Genomic DNA, 23,619 nt, shown 5'->3' with positions numbered 1-23,619 from the left:
AGGGGGAGAGGCAGAGAAAGAAGCAGGCTCCCCACTGAGCCAGGAGCCGGACGTGGGGCTCGATCCCAGGACCCTGGGATCATGACCCGAGCCGAAGGCAGAGGCTTAACCATCTGAGCCACCCAGGCGCCCCTCTCAAATAAATTTTTTAAAAAATTAAAAAGAATTACAAGATGGCAAATATCCTAACCATACACACACACTCACACACACAGTCAGGCTTTCATTTTGACAATTCTTGAGAGAAATCCAAATCTTAATACTCTTTACTGAATATGTATAGTTTTTGGCATGTCTACACATCTGTAATCTACTAGAGTTGAATTGAGTCTACTCACAAATGATCCACTTTCAGAAAAACAGAAATTGTTTTTTCCACATAGTCTTTTTTAAATTTTTAAAAATTTTAATTCTAGTGTAGTTGATATACAGTGTAATGTTAATTTTAGGTGTGCAATACAGTGATTCAACACTTCCATACATTACCCTGTGCTCATCACAAGTGCCTTCCTTAATCCCCATCACCTTTTTCACCCATCCCCCACCTACCTCCCCTCTGGTAACCATCAGTTTGTTCTCTACAGTTAAAGAGTCTGTTTCTTGGTTGGTCTCTCTCTTTTTTACCCTTTTTTTCTTTTGTTTCTTAAATTCCACATCTGAGTGAAATCATATGGTATTTGCCTTTCTCCGACTTATTTCGCTTAGCATAATACTCTCCAGCTCCGTCCATGTTGCTGCAAGTGGCAAAATTTCATTCTTTTTGTGGCTAAGTAATATTCCATTCTGTATATATGGTGCATCTTCTTTATCCATTCATCTGTCAACAGACACTTGGGCTACTTTCATATCTTGGCTGTTGTAAATATTACTGTTATAAACATAGAGGTACATGTATCCCTTTGGATTTTATCTCTTCGTTTACATATTTTCATTAAAACTATCAAAAAATTGGAAGCCAGCTGGGGCTTAAAGCCAGCTGCTGTGTGTGCACATGTCCAAGCAGAGGGGAGTCTGTGGGGGAATGTTCTGGAAGCGGTGAAGCCTCATCACTGAGCGGCTCGGTGCCTGCTCTGGTCTCCCTGGCCCAGAAAGATGGTCTCGGAAAAAAGAGGCTGGCTGGCAGCGAGGAGTCTAACCTGGTGTGTGACCTTAAGTAAATCTCCCTTAGTTTTACAGCACCCAAAGGGGCTCATCAAGAATGGAGGAGGTGTTTGCTTCCTCTGGAGGCTATGAAGGTACAATTGGAAATAAAAGTGAAAATTCTCAGGCCGAATGATAGCCCAGTGACGCGGCAACTCTTTGTATAGCGAGATTCTGAAACAAGAATAAAAGGTGAAAATGATACCAGCATTACCTCTAAAAATCACTTTTCAGAGGTGCCACATCAAGGCACTGGACACCGAGTCCTTCACACCTGATCTTCCTCCTGCTGTGGGGATAAAATGTTAACGTCACCTGTCAAGACTTCGTACCTTGTGCCTGTGTTGAATGAAAAATGGGTGTTGTGAAACAGCAGAATCACCCTCAGCGTGACGCTGGGCTCACGGAGGGCGTCCCTGAGATTCCTGAGGGAAGGGCAGCTACCCAGCTCTGTCACACACCCTGAGGGTGGGCACGCTCTTGCACACGCAAGCGTACATGCTCAGGGACCAGAGCGAGGGGCACCGTCACCTGGGCCACGCTCCTCCTCTTTTCTTTTTCTCTCTTTACCTCTCTCTCACCATAGTTAGTTGAATTTTTGTTAAATGAAAAATTAACAGCCCATTTGATGTGAATCTTCCGTGTGAATGAACTCACACACATGCATGCGCACACCTATGCAGTCCTAGGCAAGACTGAGGAGAGGACAGACCTGACTCAGATACCTGACCTCAAAATCCCTTACGTATCAATTCAAGAACGTGAGTGTTTTCGTTCCTTCAGTGCTCTGGCTAGGGAAGAGAGACGGCTTATACTGTACACGTCTTCTCCATCTTCACCTACTCTGATGTAATCCGCTACAGCAAAGCCCATTTCACGCCAGCGCTCTATTGATCATGATTTGCCCATTGGTGATTCCGAATTTCATGGCGTTTTAGGATCATTCTTCCCACGGTGATCCTGCGTGTGTAGGAGGTAAAGCTGAACCTGTAGGGACCCCAGATCTACTCTGGTGGTTGCATGAGCCTGATAGGCTCATTTCCCTGTGCACAACCAAAGACAAACAAAGACTTCTCTCGGGTGAGAGGATTTTGTTGTGATCACTGCCTACTTGTTTGGTTCCCCCTCAGTGGGGTTGTGGGGGATGATGACAGTGTAGCCTGTATAAGGGAGTGCAGCCTGTTACCCCTAGTGACTTTCAACACGTGTAGGTGACATTTCTGAGTAGCTGAAGATCGAGGGCATAGCGTGGTTCTTGGCAAAGAAGTACTGACAGTCGAGAATTTTCCTCCTAGTGTAAAGCTGGGGTGTTGGTTATTATCATGTTAAGTAATATTAACTAATACAAATCTGCCTCTCATTTCCTGGAAGCTGCCCTGAGCCATCCCTGTTACTATAGTGTCAGTGAGCATTTCCTGAAAAGGGACTGTCCGTCTGCCCTCAGGGTTACTAGGATAGGGCCTGGGCTGGCTGAGGACCCCTTCAGTGGAGAGGCCCGTCACCGGAGCCTTTGCCCTAGGTTCCCAGGCAAGACTACTTTGAGGGGAGGTGTGGGACCTGATTGCATCCTGATGTCAGAATCCCAAAGCTTCTGGGAAACAGACAGGTAGGCTTAGAGCCAGGTAAAACCAAAGCTTTCAACATGGCAGATACACCAAGCCTAGAACACCCAGCCCTCTCCATGGTTTTTCAGGATTTGGGGTGAAGCTAGGAGGGGGTGAACACTGTAGGGATTCTCTTAGAACTCCCTCCGTGGTATATATTGGATTTCCTAAAGCAAATACAGAAGCAATGTGTTATTTGTTTTAAGATAAAAATCAACTCAAGGCCATTAAGTTGTTATTGTGTTTGATAAATCTGGGTCACGTGTGACGGGAGGCCTGCCTGTGTCCTTAACCCACTGTTACTTAAAGTTAGAATCAGCGTGTGTGCCTAATGCTACCTGTTTTTGTTCAATATAATGTTGCCAGAAGTAATAGATGCCCTGGGACATAAACCTAAAACAACATACATTTCTCAGTCAAGAGATCTTGAATTTAATCTAAAAATAGCCTAAACAGTAGTTTATGTAAACCTCAAATATCAAGACTCCCAGCCCAATGCTAGTTCATCAAACTGTAAATTTATGAGGCAGTTAGCATTTGAACATTTTAAACCAGATCAAGCCCGATCTGTGTTAGACGCAGGCTCCAGGAATCCAAGAATCCCACTCTTGGCTGATCTTGCTGACTGGAACATTCCTTGGGGAAGTCCTCCTCTGAGGCCGGCGTCCTGAAACGCTCACATAACATACTGTGCAGGCGCACAGCTTTGGATGGCATAGAAAGCTTTTCTAAACACTGTTTTAAACATAGTTTTGTCTCCTGAGAGACCAGGCCCTCTGGCCAGCAGAGCCTGGCAGAGCGAGCAAAGAAGGCTCTTTCATTTTACAACCAACTTGATCACCAGAGAAAACTTAGAAGTGGTCACAAAGGAAACATTCCTCCATATGTGGTGAGGCCACTCTGCCAGGGCTTGGATCTCCCCCAATTGTGGTTTCCCAAACAGCATCCTTGTTGTTTGAAAAAACCCATCTGGTGGCCGCTCCAGAGATCCCAGCCCGGGATGACGGGAACCGGCTTATAAAAGTGCAAAGCCAGATGAACAACTGACTCACGGGTTGGTTCTCCGTAGGACTGGATTCTCCAAGGTTGACAACAAAGCATTTTCACTGGTCCGCATACTGTGCTTACACCTTGTCACCGAAGATGGGATGGAGCCCCATTTTCACAAGACATTTTATTTCTATCACCCCTACACACTGAGCAGAGTTCACTGAAATCCATCAACATTTTCAGAAGGTCCATTTGAAAACTCTACCAGTAGTTTTATTTAAAGATCTCAAATCAAACCCTAAATCAAGATGTAAGATGACTTTTAACATCCTCTGGTATAAATGCACTTGAAAAACCAGTTAGTTCCTTCAAAAGTTAACACAAAACAAAGAAACGATAGGTAGATAGACAGACAGACAGACGGATGGCTATAGATAGCTGTAGGTAGAGATAGATAACAAGCAGGAAAAAGAAAACCTGAAAAGCTGAGTAATGGTACTGAAAAATAGGACTCATTCAGCGAAATAACTACTAGAAATATATCTAAATTATTCCTATTGGTCAGACTTCTCGGACAGTCTCTTGGTTATTCATTTCACTTGAATTGGATGGCTACCTGGTCTCTTGGCAGGAGGGCAAGACTGAGTCTAGCCAGAGAAAGCTTACGTCGTTCTGTTGAACAAGCCGCCACTGCATTAGACTTAGCACCCCTGTAAGGGATATGGATTCTCCGATTTGGTGGTGCTTTCCCCCATATTAAATAGGTAATTCGTTCAAGAAGTTTGCACAGAGTGCGTGCTCTGTGCCAGTCACTGGTGGAGAAGCTGGGATAGAAAGCTGCCCCAAGGGAATCTGGGGAGTTGGAAGAGCCTTTGGGAAACGCAGAGGGAGGGCATTGTTCAGGGCAGGGTCTAGTAGAGCGGTCCGGACCACGGCACAACGTGGCCATCAACATGAAGGTGGCACCCCAGGTGTGCTTTCTTCTGACAGGATAGTAGTTAGTCACTTAACCAACTGACCAAAAATATTGGTCCAAGTGGGGAAACGTAAAGAAATTATACTTCGGTGCCTTCAACATTTTGTTTTGGCTTAAGCTGTGAAAATGTTAACTTTTTCACCAATTTCACGGTGGGGGTGAAAGCTTTTCCTTTGAGGGTGCGTGTCTGCTGATTGGACTTACATCTCACCTTCCTCACGCAAGCCACAACTGTAGTGAAAGGAGTTCAAATCCCAGGTTGTTTTTTCTTTTTTCTTTCTTAGATGGAGTAGAACATAAAAGACCATTGTGAGGCAGTCCGGGGCAGATTTTTATGTTTTTTTCCCCCTCATCTTTTACACTTGTTTTGCCCATCCCCAATTTGGCAGCGGTCTATTCTTAGCCACTCGCTAAGTTAGTTTTCCCGAAAACAACTTTTGTTCTCCTGTTTCCTTGGTTAACACAACATGTAACCACACATGTTAATTGACACAGCAAGTCTTAGTGACATAAATCGGTTTGCGAATACATACGATTAAGCCCCGGTTAAGTGTACCCTTGACTCATGGGAGTAGAGCTGTGTGGGTGAGCAGAGGGTGCCCAGCCAGCCCGGAGACCCAGGAGCTCGAGGGCCTGCCGGTGTATTTCAAAAAGGACGCGGGTGGTTTTAGCTAATCCAACTCCACATGGTGATGGTGGTGAAGGCTGTGTCTTGTAGGCAAGAGTATGGAGGGGCCTGGAGGGCGTGCAGAGTAAGAACACAGGCTTCTGTCGAGAGACATCAGGATTAAGCAGCCAGCAGGGGGAATTGACAGAAGATGGTCAGAGGCGTATGAGGGAAACTGACAAAAGTGTTCCAGAGAAGCCTTTAGAAGCTCTTTTTAGACTTATCTCTGTCTGTGTCTTCTCTTTGCCCAGGCTGGCAGTGATCTGAGGTGAGGGATGGCATATCGGGCACCATTCTTTGTTCTCTTTCTAGTCCATTAGTTGGCACTCGGGAAACCTTTCATAAATATGTTTGAATGGAGGAAAGCACATGTTGTCTCCCTTGGGCTTGTTGACGGAGGATGGGCATCCTTTGGCACAGCGAGTCTCTGCCCTGGAAATCACAGGTCAGCAAAATGTGTGCCCTCTGCTCTCATATGTTCCGTGTCCCAGGTTATCCCAGTGACGACAGATGTGCAAACTAAGATCGTCATCGAGCCTATAGCGCGTGGTCCGCCACACACGTCTAGACAGGTCTTCTGGTGTCTATGAGGTATACCTGGGCCGGGAAGGTGACAGGTATGATCTCGGTGGACCCAGGTATAATGATGTGAAAGATAGAAAAGCCGCATTTTTCACTAATGTGAAGATTTGCCCCCATGATATTATATAAGTCAAAGTCTTGGATGGTCCCCACTAGACCTTCACGTGGTGACTTCCCCATAGGGCAACAAAACACTTAGATCCTTAATATTGGCATATTTTAGTGTCAAAAAGCAAGTGTAAAATCATCAGAAACTTACAGTTTAAGAACTGTGAAATCACAGTGAATATAATTTGTTCATTTATTCATGCATTTAGCAAATGCTGTGGTGTTCTGTGTGCTCTGTCAGTCTTCATTCATGAAGTAAGGAGATCGTCGCTCTGTTTCTCTGTAAGCTCATGGCTGTCAGTCTGCTCTGTTGAGAGTAGCCAAGGACTGGGTGTCAGCCTGTCACTCGTCGTCTCTCAGGCTTGATTTAAGTTAGCATAGTATGCTGGAACCTGGAACTGGAGGTGAAAGCCTATAGCCTAAGTGTCCCTCTCTCCCTTTCCTTTCCTTCGGGCAGCTTGGGGATGAACCACGACGATGACCACTCGTCCTGTGCCGGCAGATCCCACATCATGTCAGGAGAGTGGGTAAAAGGCCGGAACCCCAGTGACCTCTCTTGGTCCTCCTGCAGTCGCGATGACCTTGAAAACTTCCTCAAGTAAGTCCTTTAATCATTCTGTACAATCACTACAATGGAAAGTACTTCCAGAAGACACAACAATTGGAGTCTTACCAAGTGTGGGAAGGAGAAACGAATCTCTTAGAACTCTGAGCTGGCCTAAAGAGGCGGTCGGTACAGAATCTCCCCTCTCTGGCCTAAACTTCCTCCCAAATGTATGTCTGGTATGATGCGGGGCACCCAGCTGCTATTCATAAATGCTTTGTTGCTTGATTGACTATCAACACAGTGACCGTGACTTGAAGAGAACCCCGTTGCATTACTCTGCGGTATTTTGACCCTGAATGGACACCACCTTAGCAGCATCCCTTGGCTGCTATGGAAAAGGGCATTTCCTTAATGCTCAGGCTGCTTCCCTTGATAGGGAGCACATTTGCTGGGGAGCCGGGCCTGCTCACCTCCCTCCCATGTGGGGATGGGCTCTGTTTATCTCACTGCCACTTTCTTTCCAGAATACATCTGCACCGTATCCACTCGCAGATTTCCATCTGATTTCAGACCTTTGTCAAACAAAGTCTTAGCTCCTGTACTATGAGGGTCCCTTAGTGTCAAGACCTTAGGGACAAATTTACAGATTTGATGTGCAAACCCTGATCGCTTTCTTACTTAGCTGGATTCATCTGTCCACTCCGTGGAGACGAAAGGGACTCAGGGAGTCTTACCTGCCTATGGAGCTTTGTAGTTCAGTAACACATTAAAGCACTCAGTGAATTCGGGATGGAACAGTCAAAGGCATCACTCTGCCTTCTGTCCTCATCCTGAGTCTTCTTTCGTGACATTTCCTGTGGGTGGGGAAATTAAGTGGTACACATGTCTTAAAAATGGACTTGTTAGTTTTAGTATAATCTATTTCCTCCTGAGTACTTGTTATCACAGAACCTTAATGAAATGTTGTAAGCCACTTGACATTGTTTCATTTTTCCCAGAAGGGTCAGTGAAACGGGGCAGGGTATTTTCATTTGCTCATGTACATATTGCTGGTCCCACTGCCTTTGTTAAAGTGTTGTGTGTGTCTGAGCCCGGGAGAAGTGGCCCAGCATCAGCCTCTATGTATTCGTGGGCGATTCTGCGCCTCAAGAATCTTGGTGAGAGGCTGGCTTTCCTTTCCACAGCCATCTGCCTTGTTTTGGGAATTAAGAAATCAAAGCATTCAAGTATTTAACCTCCCTTAGGAGCCACAGCCTCACAGCCCCCCAGTTCAGTTTCTCAGAGTTGTTCTCAACACCTTGTGAACATTTCCACCCTGGTTGCAATCCTGATGTCTTTTGCAGACTGTGCCACCAGCCGGCTTTCAGGGATGGGACACCTAGACCCGTCAGCTGCCAAAGCCTACCACAGACCCTCCAAGAGAATCTGCAGAGTTGGAAATAAGCACTTGGTTTTTATTTGAAATAAAGCAAAATGACCCTAACTTCTTTTTTTCTTCATTCATAGTAATTTTGCTCAAAGACGTATTCTAAGAAAATACCCTAGGAATCTATTTCAAAAGTATTCTCATCCAAGAATGCTCAAACTTGAGAAAAGTACATTAGCCTCGTGGGTGTGATGCTCAGGCCCTTTCCTAGTTGCTAAACTGCCATTGCCTTTGTGGTAAAGATCTGCATTGGGTCAGGTAGAAAAAGAAGAAAAAGAGAAAAAAAAGCGCAATGCATGCAGCCCAGGGCCCGGGTCATCCCGCCATCGGTAATTTGGAGATGCGTCCTTCTCACCCGCTCTTAGCTGACAAGTCAAAACAAAAACCTGGGCAGGACACTCGCGAGTCAGCTTGCCTCTTGGCTGTTTCAGGTCGAAAGTGAGCACCTGTCTGCTGGTTACCGACCCCAGGAGCCAGCACGCGCTCCGTCTCCCTCACAAGCTGCCGGGCATGCACTACAGCGCCAACGAGCAGTGCCAGATCCTGTTTGGCACCAACGCCACCTTCTGCAGGAACATGGAGGTAAGCCGCCCGGGAGGACTGGCTCCAGAGGGGGCATCTGGCTTCTGCCGGAGGACACAGCCACCCGTACGCCACACACACACACACACACGTATGCACGCACACATTCACTTACCACGTGTGCGTGTACATACACCCTCACGGGCATTTGCTCAGGTGCACCCCATCCTTCTCGGAAGCGATGCCAAGTCCCCTGATAGAAAACCCCGGATAGCTATGGAAGGCGGCTAAACACCATTAAACGTTGGAAAGCATCAGGTCGGGAACATTTACTAAATAATACATGTGGTTATTCGATAGTAGCGTCAAAAAGCCCGTTAAGGTGTTACCATTCACTGAGCAGTGCCCGCGTGTCTTGTCCTTTGCTAGAGCTTCGGACGTGTGAGCCCCGTTAGCCCTCACCACAGGCTCCCGGCTTGCTCTCCCCAGCGCGCAGATGGTAACACCAAGCCTCCGAGGTTAAGCAGTCTTTCAAAATGGCTTGGTTAGTAGGTAGCAGAGCAAGATCTGTCTCAGGTCTGCTCGCCCGCAGAGCACACACTCTCTCACCATGCTGTAGACAACAAGCCATGGCTTGGCCCCTTCTGGGGGTGGAGGTGCCAAGATGGACGCGCGGGGACCTGGGGCAGTGCCGTCTCCATGCCATGGCCCAGGGGGAGGCCAGAGCAGCCTGTGTCCTGGCCTCTAGCCGGCAGTTGGCTCAGGTAGGGGGGCAGAGTCTGTGCCGTTCTGGAGCAGAAGGCCAGAAGCAGGAGAGCTAGCTGGAGTGGGGCTCTGTGGGACTCAGGAGCCACCCAGTGGCCGTCGGCCTGAGGGAGGCCAGCTAGTGCTGGAGCTCAGGGTGGCATCGAATCCCAGGGAGGGAGCCTGGAGGGTGGGACAGGTTCCCGGAGCTAGAACCTAGGGCGAGACCAACTCCAAGACAGCCACATTGGGGACCGTGCCTCCAGAATGAGACCCCGGGGTCGCAGCCCTCAGAGCAGGTCAGCCTGGACTCTGGGAGGCGGGGTGCTGCCTCTCAAGTGCTCCCTGGCTCTGGGGGAGCTGGTTCAGGAAATCAGGGCGGAGTCCTCAGGTGGAGCACTACCTGCCATTGTTTGGGGTGCAGAAAAGGGCAGCGCCTCAAAAGCAGGCTAGCACTTCCTGCTAGCTGTTTCCCCGAAGGGCATTTGTTCCCAGCTCTGTCGTGAATCTTCTTCTCCCATCCCCTTGCAGAGGTGCCAGCAAGGGTCCCTTCCAGAGCCGTCGCCCACTGTACACCCCAATGCCTTGTACCTTACACCTTTATGGGGAGATGCAGTGAGCCCCAGCATTCGATCATCCCCGGCAGTCTGCCATTGGGATGTCTGGTGCTCACCATCGGCCTTGACCGCGAAGACTCTCCTTCAGATACCATGTGCAGCTAGGAGGCACCCTGTTCGCCTGTCCCAGCCTTCGGTCCTTTAAAGTACCTGATGACACAGAATCATCAGAAAGGGCGGCTTTCACAGGGTCCTTTGATGATGTGGTGACGGCACAAAATCCATGTGGATAGAACCCCAGGGGAGGACCCTGAGCATTCAGGAAGAGTAGAGACGCCCTGGGTGGAGAAGAGAGAAGTGCCCAGCTGAGGCAGGACACAGAGCAGGCACTCGGCTCAACCTCAGAGCCGGTGGGATGTTGTAGGCCATGCTGTGCTGGCCTGACCAGGGGCGGGATGGGCGGGGGATGTGGTGGGGCAGGGGGTGGGGGGTGGGGGTGGGAAGCCAGGCAGAGACCTCTTCCCCCCTCAGAGCTGCAACCATTTTTGCCTTTTAGGAGCCAGGTAATCGCACACCATTTGGGCCAGGAGGGATAGGAGGGGGGAGGTACCTATACTGGGGGCTCATGATCTCCCAGGCAGAGAGAGCGCATAGGAAGGGTCAACTTTCCATGCACTGTCACATGAAACCCTGACTGCAACTGTCGAGGCAGAGGCTTTGTACCCCATTTAACAGATGAGAAAACAGAGGCTAAGAGAGGTTAGGTAATGGGCCGAGGTCACCAGCCGGGAACAGGGGCGTGGGCTGCAGACTGAGCCCGGGTGTGTCTATTACTGAGGGAGAAAAGGAAGACTATGTACAGTCCTTTAAAGGCAGACCCCAAAGGGGAGGGAGGTGACCTGGTATTTCATTTTCCTTTGCGGCCTTCATTTTGTTTGAAGAAGACAGCGAAATGGCAACAAGTAATGATCAGCTTAGCTATGCTACTTTTTTTTTTTCTCCCTAGAAGCCCAAGATACAAATATATAAAGTGAGATCCTCTCATTGTATAAGTTATAGGGAAGCCGAGCATTTATTCCCACAGCTCACCAGGAACCACAAAAGATGTCTTCCCTCTTGCCTTTTCTTTGAGAGCTCACCAGTACTAAAATAAAATGGATGTTTGTCTTCCCCAATACCCAGCAGGAGTGGAAGAGCACGTGTTAACACGGCTGACTAGCTGGCCGGCAGTGTCAGGGAGCTGGCGGAAATTTTCCTGCTTGCAAGGCAAGGGTGCTCCCTGCAGTGTGAATCTCACAGTCAGATGGCGGTAACTCACACAGTCAGATGGTGGTAATGTCATGCTGATGCATAAGAGGCACTGCTGGAGAAGCACGAGGCCAGCTGGGAACCAAGGAGTGCTGCCCTAGGCCTGGGACACACCATATGACTCAAAGCCAAACTAAGGCAGTACCCCACTACGGGATTTTTTTTTTAAAGATTAATTAATTTATTTGAAAGAGAGAGAGAGTCTTAAGCAGACTCCGTGCAGGGTGTGGAACCCAACGGGGCGGGGATGGGTGGGGGGGACTCAATCCCAGGACCCTGAGATCATGACCTGAGATCATGACCTGAGCTGAAATCAAGAGTCAGATGCTCAATTGACTGAGCCACCCAGGAGCCCTCCAACTAAGGGAGTCTAAGGCTTGCTTTATCATCAGTTTACTCATGTGATACCTTTATGGATCTGTGTTTCAGTGGGTGTTCAGTATAACAGAAGGGCGTACATATGTCGTATTGTTCCTTTCTTGTTCCCTGTAACACTGACTTTTTAGTGCATGAGCCCCTTCCCCTCTTCATCCTTGTCCTCACCTCCTTCTGCATCTCCCTTTCACCTACTCTGTTCCAGTTAAATTGCCTTCCTGCTCTTTCTTGAACCTGCAAGGCATATTCCTGGCAGGGACACTCTCTGCTTCATGATGGCCATTTCCTCTACCAGAATACTTTTCTCCCACTTGTCCCTGTGACTAAGTGCCTCATCTTTTTTGAGTTTTTTGGGGTTTTGTTTTTTCAGAGGTAATCTTCTCAAGGAGGCCTACCCTGACCATGCTATTTAAATTTTTAATCTGGTAAGGGGCGTCTGGGTGGCTTGGCTGGTTAAGTGTCTGACTCTTGATTTCGGCTCGGGTCATGACACCAGGGGCGTGAGTTCAAGCCCCGTGTCAGGCTCCATGCTCAGCAGGGAGCCTACTTGAGATTCTCTCTCTCTCCTCTTTCTGCTTCTTCCCCTACCTTGCTTACACTCAATCAATCAATCAATCAATAAAATCTTTAAAATGTTAATCTGGTAACCCTCTCCTGCCCACTCTTAGAGCACCCAGGTCTCCTGATTCCCTAAGGGAAAGCCCTACTTTCACAAACTTACATTTTTTGCATGCTATATAATTCACTTGTTTGTTGTGACTATTGATAATCTCCCTCTAGATGATAAACCCTTCAAGGGCAGGAATCTTTGCTTTTACTCATCAGTGTTTTCCAAGTACTTTGGTCAGTGCCTAGCATATAGTAGGTGCTCAATAAGTATGTGTTGATCTGGGATCGATCCATAACCCTAACAGCAAATTTAAGGGCTCACGTGACTTTACCCAACCACCAATGGCCCTGTGGACAAGCTGTGTTGAAGAAGAAACTCTTAGAGACCCCCTGTATAATTATAATGTATTGACTCTCTAAACCCAAATTCACGATCCATTTCACCAACCTACATGTAAGACTCTGTCATATGTCTTGCAGGGACCCATACAGATCTTTCCTGTGGCTTCCTGCCAGGGCAAGAAACTGCTCAAAGCAGCACGGTAGATCTGGTAGTAAGTGACGGCAGGCTGGTTTCTAGTGACCGTTTCTGTTTGTGTCTTCTTTGTGCATTAGTGCCCTCATTTGGTAAAATCCAAGGCTCCTGGTGAGTTAATACACATGGGGTGCTGAGAACTGAGTCTGTTATCCAAGTACTTGAGCTTATATGTGTGTTATTACTACCTTTCTGGATAACACTGATTCCCATCCATTGGAGCACAGAACTAATCTGTGCGTGTACATCTGTAGGATCAGCATTTCTCTGTATTGAACTTCTCAGGGCCATGAAAAATTAAGCATTATGTAACACCTATATTCTTCTGGCAGCCAGAGACATCCAGAACCAATCAGAAAGGTCTCTTAATCCAGTGCCAAATTGAACTTCATAACCATTATTATTCTTTAATGCTCTTGAGGATTGAATTGGATTTCATGTAATAAAATGATCATGGTCCCAATGTTGCCTTTAATTTCTTATTCTGACTTCTGCCTTTGGCCAAGATGAAGTAACAGGGACCAGATTTGCCTTTCCACCTGAAGCAACTAAGAAATCAGATGACCTATATGAAATAGTGATTTTTTTCTTGACATTGGACATCCAGCAAGAAAGAATTGTGATCCTTGAGAGATGTGAAGCACCTAAGGTGAGCCCTCTGATTATCCTAGCTTACTGCCTGGACAGTCTCCAGGCTGTGGCACAGGGAGGGAGAACTGAGAAGAAACAAATCTTCCTGAGTTGAAGAAACAGAGCTGGGAGCACAGAGAGGCCAAGGAAGTTAGAGTTCACAGAGAGAGGTGCCACAGAAGAGTTTTATAAAGAAAGAACCTCAGAAATGTGCTCAAGATCTCCATGGATCTTCAGCTTAGTACTCAGCAATGTATGTGTGAGGAGACTACCCAAGGCCATCTGAAAATATTAGAGGGAACAACCACTGGAGCTCATGTAAAATGCACAGAAGAGTGTTGTGTCAGTAGCATGGCAAAATTAGCCCTGTCCTAAATGCTGATCTAGTGCCACCTAATAAAGTTTAGAAGCAAAATCTGAAAGGATCACGCTGTTTCCAGGTGATTTAAGCAGGTCCTGGAACAAAGCTCAAAAATATTTGTAGAAATACAAATTCATTCACCACTCAATAAAATAAAACTCACAATGTCTAGCATCAAATAAATTACCAGGTCTTCAAAGGAGCAGAAAAATACATCCATAATGAGGAGAAAAATCAATCGATCAATCCAAACTGACCAAGAAAGACAGACAAGGGCGTTAAAACAGGAATTGTAACCATAGTCCAGGTTCAAGAAGATAGCAGAAAGATTGAACATGTTAAGTAGAGATCTGGAAGATATAAAACAGATCCCAAGGAAATTCTAGAAATGAAAACTCCACTGTCTGAAATGAAGGAGACACTGTGGCTGGGAAATGAGAGATTGCGGAAGAAATCATCAGTGGACTTGAAGTGATTAAAACTATCCAGAGTGAAACTTAAGGAGAAAAAAGACAGATAAGAAATAGAAGACAGCATCAGTGAGCTGTGGGTCTTCAGGTGGCCTTATATATATGCAGACGATACCCCAGAAGGAAATGAGAGAGAGCAAGGACAGAAATAATCGAAGAAAAAATGGCTAAAAAAAATTCCAAGCTTGATGAAAATGATAAGCCCACAGATCCAAGAAGCTCAATGACCCACAAGCACAAGAAACATGAAGAAATCTAGATCAACACTCATGATCCAGTTGCTTAAAAGTAATGATAAAGAGAAAATCTTAAAAGGGCCAGAGGAGAAAAGTTATGAACACATAAACAAAGGTTAAAAAAACAAAAACAAAAACGTATTTCTCATTTGAAACAATGCAAGCGGAAAGATGGTAGAGCAGCATCTTTAAAGTACTGAGAGAGGGGAAAAAAAAAAGCCTGTCACCTTAGAAATCAATACCTGGCAAAAATCTCTTTGAAAAATTAAGGTGAAATGGAGTTTTTCTGTTATGCAAAAGCTTAAAATATTCATCGCTGGCCCAACCCATGCTGTAAGGAATATTAAAAGAAATCTTTCAGGCAGAAAGAAAATGATAGTAGATGGAAATACGTATCTACACAAAGAAATGAAGAACCCTGGAAGTAGGGACCACATGGGTGAATATATGATATACTTAAATATGCTCAAATGTCTTTAAAAGATCATTGACCATTTAAACAACTGTCTTACAGAAAAAAATAAGAATACAGTCATGGTCAATGTCCAGGTCCTAATCCCCAGAACCTGTGAGCTTTACCTTATAGGGCAAGAGGGACTTCTCAGGTTTTATTCAGTTAAGGATCTTGAGATGGGGAGATTTCCTGGATTCTCTAGATGGGCCTGATGTAATCAGAAGGGTGCATACTGAGAGGGAGGCAGGAGATCAGAATAGGTAGCAGAAGGAAGCAGAATGATAGCAGGAGGAAAAGGTGGGAGTCATGCAAGGAGGCGGCCATCAGCCAAGGACAGCAAGGCAGCTTCTAGGAGCTGGAAAGTTCAGGGAAATAGATTTTCCCCTCAGAGCCTCCAGAGGGAACCAGCCCTGTGAAAACCTTGATTTAAGCCCATTGCAACTGATTTTGGACTTCCAACTTCCAGAACTGTACGATGAGAAATTGGTGTTCTCTTAAGCCATGAAGTTTATGGTGATGTTTTTTAGAGAAGCTGTAGAAAACACTAATAGCTTTGCTATGGGAAACCAGTATGGTAATGTAGAGTTTATGACATTTGTAAGAGTAAAGTGCATTACATTCTTCATTCTTCTGTGTAGAAGATGCAGATGTGATCTTCACGTATTACTGAAGTAGATCAGTTCAGTGTCTGTTTGGAGAGCAAGGTGATAGTCCTCTTGTTTGAGGGGAGTCACTTGTACATAGTAAACAGCCAATAATTGACATAATTTTGTACTTTTCAACCTATGGAGTTTTTTTGTTTTTAGAGAGAGAGCACACACATGCAAGCACGAGGTGGGGAGGAGCAGAGGGAGAATGAGAGAGAGAATCTTAAGCAGGCTTCACACTCAGCTTGGAGCCCAATGTGGGGCTCGGTCTCATGACCCTGAGATCATGACCTGAGTTGATGAAATCAAGAGTCTGATGCTCAAACGACTGAGCCATCCAATAGCCTATGGTTTTGTCATCATATGGACAGTTCCTCTCTGAAGAGGAGGAGAGAGGAGTAATGGGAGGGCAATGTGCTCACAGGGGAAGAGAGTGGGTAGTTTCAGAATTAGTGTAGCCGATAGACAACTCACCTCCATAGGAAATTGTGGTGGCTTATATTTTTTAACTTAAAAAAAAATTGTAAGGCTGAGTTAAAGGAACTTAGATAATTTTGCTATGGACCAATGAAGCTAACAAATTGTGACAGATTGCCAAAAATAGGGAGTCTTTTTCACGTTCTCCCCAAAAGAACCCTAAAATAATGTATTTTGGATTTCCCAGTTCAAGGAGAGGACTAGGTAAGATCATATAATGAATGGAGCACTAACCTAGAAGGCAGGAGAACAGATTCAGGCCTGTCTTGAAGGAATAATTTTGAACTCCCTGCCTCAGTTTCCCTTCTGTAAAATAAGCCTGTTGGATGATCTCTAAAGTCCTTTTGGTGGTAGAATTCTAAGCCTCTCTAACAAATTTGTTGCAATGAACAAATAAAATAAGTACTTTTAAAGTAGTAAAAAAAAAAAAAAGAAAGAAAAGAGTAAAGTGCATGATATTCACACAAAGACCAGAGCAGGAGAAAGGGTCATATACTATTTTAAGGTTTTTATACTACATATGAAGTAGAATAATTGCACAGGAAGACAGACTGATAAGTTAAAGATGTATATATATAGTATCAACTGTAAATCAACCAACAAAAAACACAACAAAGTTATAGCTAATAAGCCATACAAAGGACACAAAATGTGAGCATATATTGCTTATCCCTGTGGCCCTTTAAGCATATTAGAAATAGGTTACGTAAAGTGGATTGTAAGTGCATGTTTCATGTTAGTCATTTATACTCCATTCTGCTAAGACAATGGCCCAGTTGACGTTGGGGCCCATGACATATTCCGTTTAGATGTGGGTCTCCTTGTGGCCCCCGTGCTCATCCCATTTCTCCAGCTGTCCAGTTCTTCACAATAATCCCACCCATGACGTCATGACATGTCAAGGGTCTCCAGTTATTTCAGAGGGAACTGTGGTGCAGAATTCTCGGCAAAATCCTCCAAATCACGTGAGGCCCCCTTTAATAGGAAAAAAAAAGTTAATACTTTCTAGATACCATGAAAAAGAAAGAAAAACACTCATAGCCAGGAATTTTAGGGGAATGAATATCACGAAGCCAATACAACTCCAAGAATCTGAAGGAACCTCTTCTTTTACAAACCACATTCATGCAGAACAGTTGGAAACACCGTCCATGTTCTCAGGTCCAGGCTCCCCCAAAGCTTGTTGATGGTGAGAACTTCATTGGCAAGCCCCTCAGCTGGTGTTCCTGTGCAGAGCTGTATGGGGGTAGGTTGGAAAAATACCTAAACATCAGTGAGGCAAGCGGGTGTGTGTGTGTGTGTGTTTTAGAAATTTCTAGAACTTTGGCCTATCAGACACACACAAATAATGAAACGTAATGGAGGTTGGACACCGCCAAGGGAAGAAAACCACAAAACACACCAGTGCTGAGGAGTTGAACATTTTCTTTTTCATTTTCTGGAATACAGACCCATAAAAATAAGAAGCAAAGAAACTGGAGAGATTATATTTTGAGAAAAATACTAACCACCATGACTACCGGCAGGAAGAGTTTTCATTTTGCTTCTGCCTTTTTATGAGGAACAAAAGCTTATCCCTGGCAGAAGGTGGAGGCCTATCATCTCAGAGAATTGTGTTTCTCATGGACATGTCTTTATTATTGTACAAAAGCAGGGGTTCTGAACCAGGGTCTGCCGGATAGATTTTGGAGGTTTGGCGAACAAGGATAATGAAAGTTTACATCTTTATTTTTCTCCAATCTGTAACTGAAACGAGTACAGTTGACCCTTGAACAGCACAGGTTTGCACTGTATGAATCCACTTACATGTGGGATTTTTTTATAAGTATAGTACAGTACTTTGAATGTATTTTCTCTTCTTTTTTTGAGATTTTATTTATTTGAGAGTGAGCGAGCGAGCATGAGCTGGGGGGGGTGGGGAGAGGCAGAGGCAGAGGGAGAAGCAGACTCCCCACTGAGCAGGGAGCCCGACGCAGGACTTGATCCCCAGACCCCAAGATAATGACCTGAGTCAAAGGCAGATGCTTAACCAACTGAGCCACCCAGGCACCCCTGAATGTATTTTCTCTTATATTTTCTTAACATTTTCTTTTAAAGAAATATAAAGTATAAAGAATATACTATATACTATAGGTAACATACAAAATATGGGGTAATCAACTGTTTATGTTACTGGTAAAGCCTCCAGTCGGCAGTCAGCTACTAGTAGTCAGGTTTTGGGGGAGTCAAAAGTTACACATGTGGACTTTCAGTGGTGTCAGGGGTTTGCATCCCTATGCCCATGTTGTGCAAGGGTCAACCGTATTTCCTTCAATCATGGATGTTGGCAATAAGCCCAGCAGTCTTAGCAGCACCCATGACTGCCTCGGGATTAGAACTCCCAGATAGTTCCATACTGCATGACGGTTGTAGCTGCTGTCTCAAGTTATCATTTACACTCACCACTACTTTAAAATTAACATTGCTTAGGGGCCCCTGGGTGGCTCAGTCGATTAAGCATCTGATTCTTGATTTCCGCTCAGGTCATGATCTCAGCGTCGTGAGATCAAGCCCCTCTCAGCGCAGAGTCTTCTTGTCCCTTTCCCTCTGCTCTTCCCCCTACTTGCTCTCTTGTCTCTTTCTCTGTCTCTCTCAAATACATAATCTTTAAAATTACGGTGGTTATTAGACCCAGGGCCAGATCTTCTCAAGTAATGTGTTGACAAAGAAACACATGGGTCACTAAACTACAAGTTGGTATTTATTTTTGCATTTTGGATTATACTTAAATTTAATTGTTTCCTTGGCAATCTTATGAGTTGTATAATTATGCATTGACAAATATTGTTCTGCAGAGGTGTTTATGGGCTCCCCAGGTGCCTCGTAGCGCAGGGCCAGGTGCTCGGTGCTGGGCGGTGGCAGGCCGCCATCTGTTCCCAGCAGGAGGTGCTGGCTCGCCATGAGCTATTACTCTTCTTTAGTTGGAATTTTAAATACAGAACCTCCTTCTGACTGGGACTTTGTGTATGTTCTTTGACACAATTCATAGGCATTTTAAGATCAATCCAAATTACAAGCCATTTCCGCATTCAAAGGCATAGGGTGAATAACTTGGGAAAAACGGTTGCTTTGGGAGTAGCCTAGCTTCAAATATTAACCAGATCTCTTGCCTTCTTAACGATTTGCATACTAGAGAACCCAGAAAAATTAAAATACAGTCCATTTTCATGTGTAGGGCCCTGGAGATCCCCACACCATCAGCATGACATCCATGTCTGTCTGCAGAATACTGGTATTGTAAGGCTCAAAGCTGTCTATGGAAATATGAACTACCAAAAAAAAAATTGGCATCAATAGCTGGCATTTCTTGCAGCAATTATTGGCAAATATAGCTGTCTCCTCTTTTAGCCAATGGTAATGTGATGTTTTTAATTCAATAAAGCATTTCAAGAAAGTCCAAACATAAAAGTTCTAAACATTGGATGGTAAATATTTATTACAAAGGGGAAATGAACTTGACACAATTAGCCCGATCCATCTTCTTTATGATACAAGTTCCTCCTGTCTCTGTCAGGAAAGTCACTGGAAAGCAAAGGCACTATTTAATAAGACTTTAAAGCTGTTGGGGCTCAGATATCCTGCTGGGTGAAGCAGAGGGTGAGAGAGCCCAAGGCAGGCAGGTATCACCAACTGAAAGGAAGAGTGTGACATGGCTTCAGGAAACCGAAGGAAGAAATGCAGAGTTAGGACAACATTATGACAATGATCACACAGCCTCATAAAGCCCCCAGCCCTTTCCTGCATGGAAGATATTTATCTGTCCCCCCTCGTCACCCTGGTTCCTGGAGATTCTGAGTTGAAAGGTGCTATGTAACGACCACTCACCCTTAACCCTACAACCTTCTTGGCAACACATTCCACCATCATTGCCCTGAAGCCCGTGCATGACCGCCCCCTCTGGAGAGGAAAGTAGTGCTAGGAAGGGATGAACACCAGCCTTATAACTGCCTTGAGCAAGGGTGTGCCTACATGTCATGGCAATTGTAATGGATGGACATGTGCCTATCATGCTGTTTTTTTTTTTTTAAGTATTGAGCACAGAAGCTATAGGCCAATTGTTTCAGGAAGGCATGAGTGTCTAGAATGGTAATAGGCCCTTGAGGGTCTTATGTCTTCTTTCTACCTATTGTTTGCCCTTCGCATTTAGTTCTCTTGGCCTCTCAGCACAGCGTGGAGGTGCTGTTCTTATGACACAGTGCTTAAGAAGGTCGCCTCCCAAGTCAGGCACCCAGGGTCATGTCCTGCCTCTGCCTCTTGAGCAATTTACACAGTCTCTTCTGCCTCAGTTTTCCAATCTGGAAATGGGAAAAATAGCTCTACTTACACACCGTAAGGTTATTATGAGGGCTAAGGAACAAATGAGTTAGAGTACTTAGCATGTACTATGCACTCAGTGAAGGTTAGCTAGTACCATTGTTTTTCATCCTGGAGCCAGTGGTAGAGGGGACGCTGTTTAGCTGACAGTCTTGTTGGCTGGTCCTTCTTTTCTGTATCTTTCCTCGTGCTGTCCTTGCAGTTCCTCCTGCTATGCTGGGAGCACCAGGCATTGCTCTCCAGCATCCAGTCCCTCTCTCTTATCACACACACCCCAAGTCCCTGGGATGGAAAGGCTCTTTGCGAACTTTCCCAAATCCCATAGCGATTCTTATGGGCATCTTGATGGCTAGAGATCCCTGTGGGGTCAGAACTACAGGTTCTTTTCTCTGATGTTGGTCACTTCTACACCTGGTGGGTCATTAGAAACTCCTCCAGAGAATGTCAGAAGTTTTAATGCCCTCCTCCAGATCTTCGGCCTCTGAGTCTCTAGAAGACAGCTTTCCTGGGGGATCTCACACTCAGCCGGGCTTGGGAACTGCCGATCTGAATGAGACCTGCCCCTTTAATGCCGAGTACCTGGCCAGAGTGGGCGGCTGGCCTGAACCAGAGCCTCGCCCTGCCCCTCTCAGACGGACAGGGCCACGCGGTAGGACGTTGGGTTGGGTGCCAGGTTGAAAGCTGTCCTGCCTGCCTCAGTCTCAGCCTCCTGCCCAGCATCTGCAGCCTCTCTCAAAACTGTTGGGCTTTGGCAGCAGATGGCCCCAATTTTCCAGAAGTGTTTGGAAGTTTACAGTAGACTGCTTCCTCAGAGAGCTCTCCAGACTTTGCAAGTTGTGTGTTATCTGCCATTTCTTGTCCCCCGTCACCCCCCCACCCTTGCCAGCAGAGTGCCCGGGTGCCCTGGCCCTGCCTTCATCCAGCAGCAGCCTCTCTCTCTCCCCCAAGGTGGCCCCAGCCGGGTAACCGTCTCTCTGCGACCTACAGGACATGGAAGGAGTGACCAACCTCAGGGCTCAGGGAGCCTTCCAGAAAGGGGGCTGGCATGCCAGCCTGGGGGAAGGCTTCAAACTGCAGTAGTACTTGTGGAAAATTTGGATTAGTAACTTTTTCATCCAGCTCTTATTTTATCTCCCTTTTGGCTTGCGTTATCAGCAACACATTTCTGAGGGTTTTTACATAACCATTGCCTTCAGTATGGCTGCAAGACAGAGCCGTTCTCCAAACACTCAGTGGGTGCCCGGTGAGGAAGAGAATCAAAACAACCTCCCCAGCACTTAAAACGGACACCGGACACCACCAGTTGAAGAAAAATGGTAAAGCTTTGAATGCATGAACAGTGCTGTCTCCTGAGGAACTCAGACCTTGCCTGTGTTTTCACAGTATGCCAGGGAGGGAAGCTTGGCACCGGCCTATTTGTCCCGCAGCTGCTGGAGGCAGTCTGCTGTGAAATGCCGTTGATACGACTTTTGCCAAACCTTAAATGGAGCCAGTGAGGCAACAGATGCTAGAACCAGACAGCTGTTTCATTTCCTTTGTTCTTTGTCCCGGACCAGTAGCTTTCCACTGCTGTTTGGTTTGGTTTGGTTTGGTTTGGTTTTGGGATTTTTTTGGTTTTTTGGTTTTTGGTTGTTGTTGTTGGTTTGGGGTTTTTTTGTTTGTTTGGTTTTTATTTTGTTGTTTTTTTTGCTTTCCCATCTGACCTTATTTCACTTTTTTTTTTCCCTATAAAACTTGATACTTTCACCATTTAACAAAAACATTAAAATCCAAGGCAGGATAAAACTTTACCTGTACATGATAAATGCAATCCTCCTTTATTCCTCTTATGCAGGAGATGGTCTCGAGCTGATTGCCCTACTTTCTTCTGCTGTTGGAGCAGGAGCTGGGGGAGCCTGTGCACCCCCACCCCTGATGTGACTTGAGTGGCTGTACATTTCATCTGAGCCAAGATTATGTTGCCCAGTGATGCTTGCAAACAGAACATTACAGGCACAGGGCCCAAAGCATTCCATTCTATTGCAAATATGAGACAGTGATGAGACCAAGTGCCTGGTTGATGCGAAGGATGCGAGTTTGTAGGGGGAGGAAGCAGAAGAGGAAATTGGGACCCATCAAGAGGCAGTATTACAACCAGTGGATAAGAGTATGTGTTCTAGGGTCAGGAAAGATCCCAGCTCCACAGCTTGGCTAGGTCACTGCAAAGTGTGAGCAGTGATTGTTTCTGTCTCCTAAGATTGGCATGAGTGGCAATGAGATAATTCTGATAAAGTACTTAGCCTGAGCTCAGTAAACGCTTAGAGTATGTTAGCTTTTCCCTCATGCTATCAGAGCAGTGCATGGCCTCACTCATGAATGTATTTGTTCATTCATTGATTTATTCATTTGCTCATTCAGCAAGGCTTGTCTGGGTGTGTACCATGTGCTTCCACATGTATTAGCTTCCAGCTAATGAGAGCAGGAGGCAATGAAACACAGCCAGTGCCCCCTCCCTCCCCCCCACCCTAAGGAATACAGGATGGAGGGGAGCCAAGGGGGTAGCAAGTGAGACACATGGGACTGTCGCTCAGCAGGATCAGTTGGAGGTGGAGTGTTCTTAGAACCCTGATGGGTTCTTCCTGGTGGGAATGGAGAAAAGAAGGAAAGACTTTCCAAAAATGGGGCTCCTGGATTTGGCCTTGAAGAATATGGGGGATGATATCATGGCTCTCTATTTAGATTATATATTTTGGTTCTGGTTCTTTCCCTGGACTGAGCTCTCTGAGGGCAGGTAGCAGGTCCCGCTCCCTGTCCACCTTACTTCTCCACTGTGGCGTGGTGCAGCCTGCAGAGATGTGGACTCCCCCGGCAGAAGCAGCAGCCTGTGCAGGGGTGCGGGGATGTGGGTAGTCAGGTACACGTAGTACAGGGGTGCATGGAGGTGGCAGGGAGAGGAGAGGGGCTATGTCATAGGGGTTTTAAGTGAGTCCTGCAGGGAGTGATGGGTGGGTTAAACTGAGATCTGTGTTTCCAAAGAGATGTTGCAGATATATTGAGCGTGAGGAAGACTGCAGTCAAGAAGACCTGCAGGAAATGATTGCATTTGTCCAGATGAGAGAGGAAGAAGACTTGGACGAGGCAGTGGCATTGAGGCTGAAAAGAAAGAATTCACTCCGGAAAAGCCACATTGCCATTTTCACATTTATCTGATCGATACTTTGTAAATATGCATTGTGGGCACGGAGGTCATTGTAGTAAAGACCATCTCCACCACAGATGCTTGGTTATCAGTGTGACTTTTCAGAATCAAGTTTGTTTTCTG

The 23,619-nt window shown here is 45.9% G+C and overlaps 1 protein-coding gene across 5 annotated transcripts in view; it reads left to right on the top strand.

Moving 5' to 3' along the window:
• Positions 1-23,619, top strand: part of ADAMTS17 (ADAM metallopeptidase with thrombospondin type 1 motif 17) — a 348,978-nt gene that overhangs the window by 164,571 nt on the left and 160,788 nt on the right. For all 5 annotated transcript variants that reach the window (XM_078078954.1, XM_078078952.1, XM_078078953.1 and 2 more), the window contains exons 9-10: positions 6,525-6,665; positions 8,472-8,622. In XM_078078954.1, coding sequence (XP_077935080.1) covers positions 6,525-6,665; positions 8,472-8,622 — 292 coding nt within the window. The remainder of the gene's footprint in view (positions 1-6,524; positions 6,666-8,471; positions 8,623-23,619) is intronic.

Source organism: Halichoerus grypus, chromosome 8, assembly GCF_964656455.1.
Source record: "Halichoerus grypus chromosome 8, mHalGry1.hap1.1, whole genome shotgun sequence".
Taxonomy (NCBI): domain Eukaryota; kingdom Metazoa; phylum Chordata; class Mammalia; order Carnivora; family Phocidae; genus Halichoerus; species Halichoerus grypus.
This window is presented reverse-complemented; position numbering and strand designations above follow the sequence as displayed.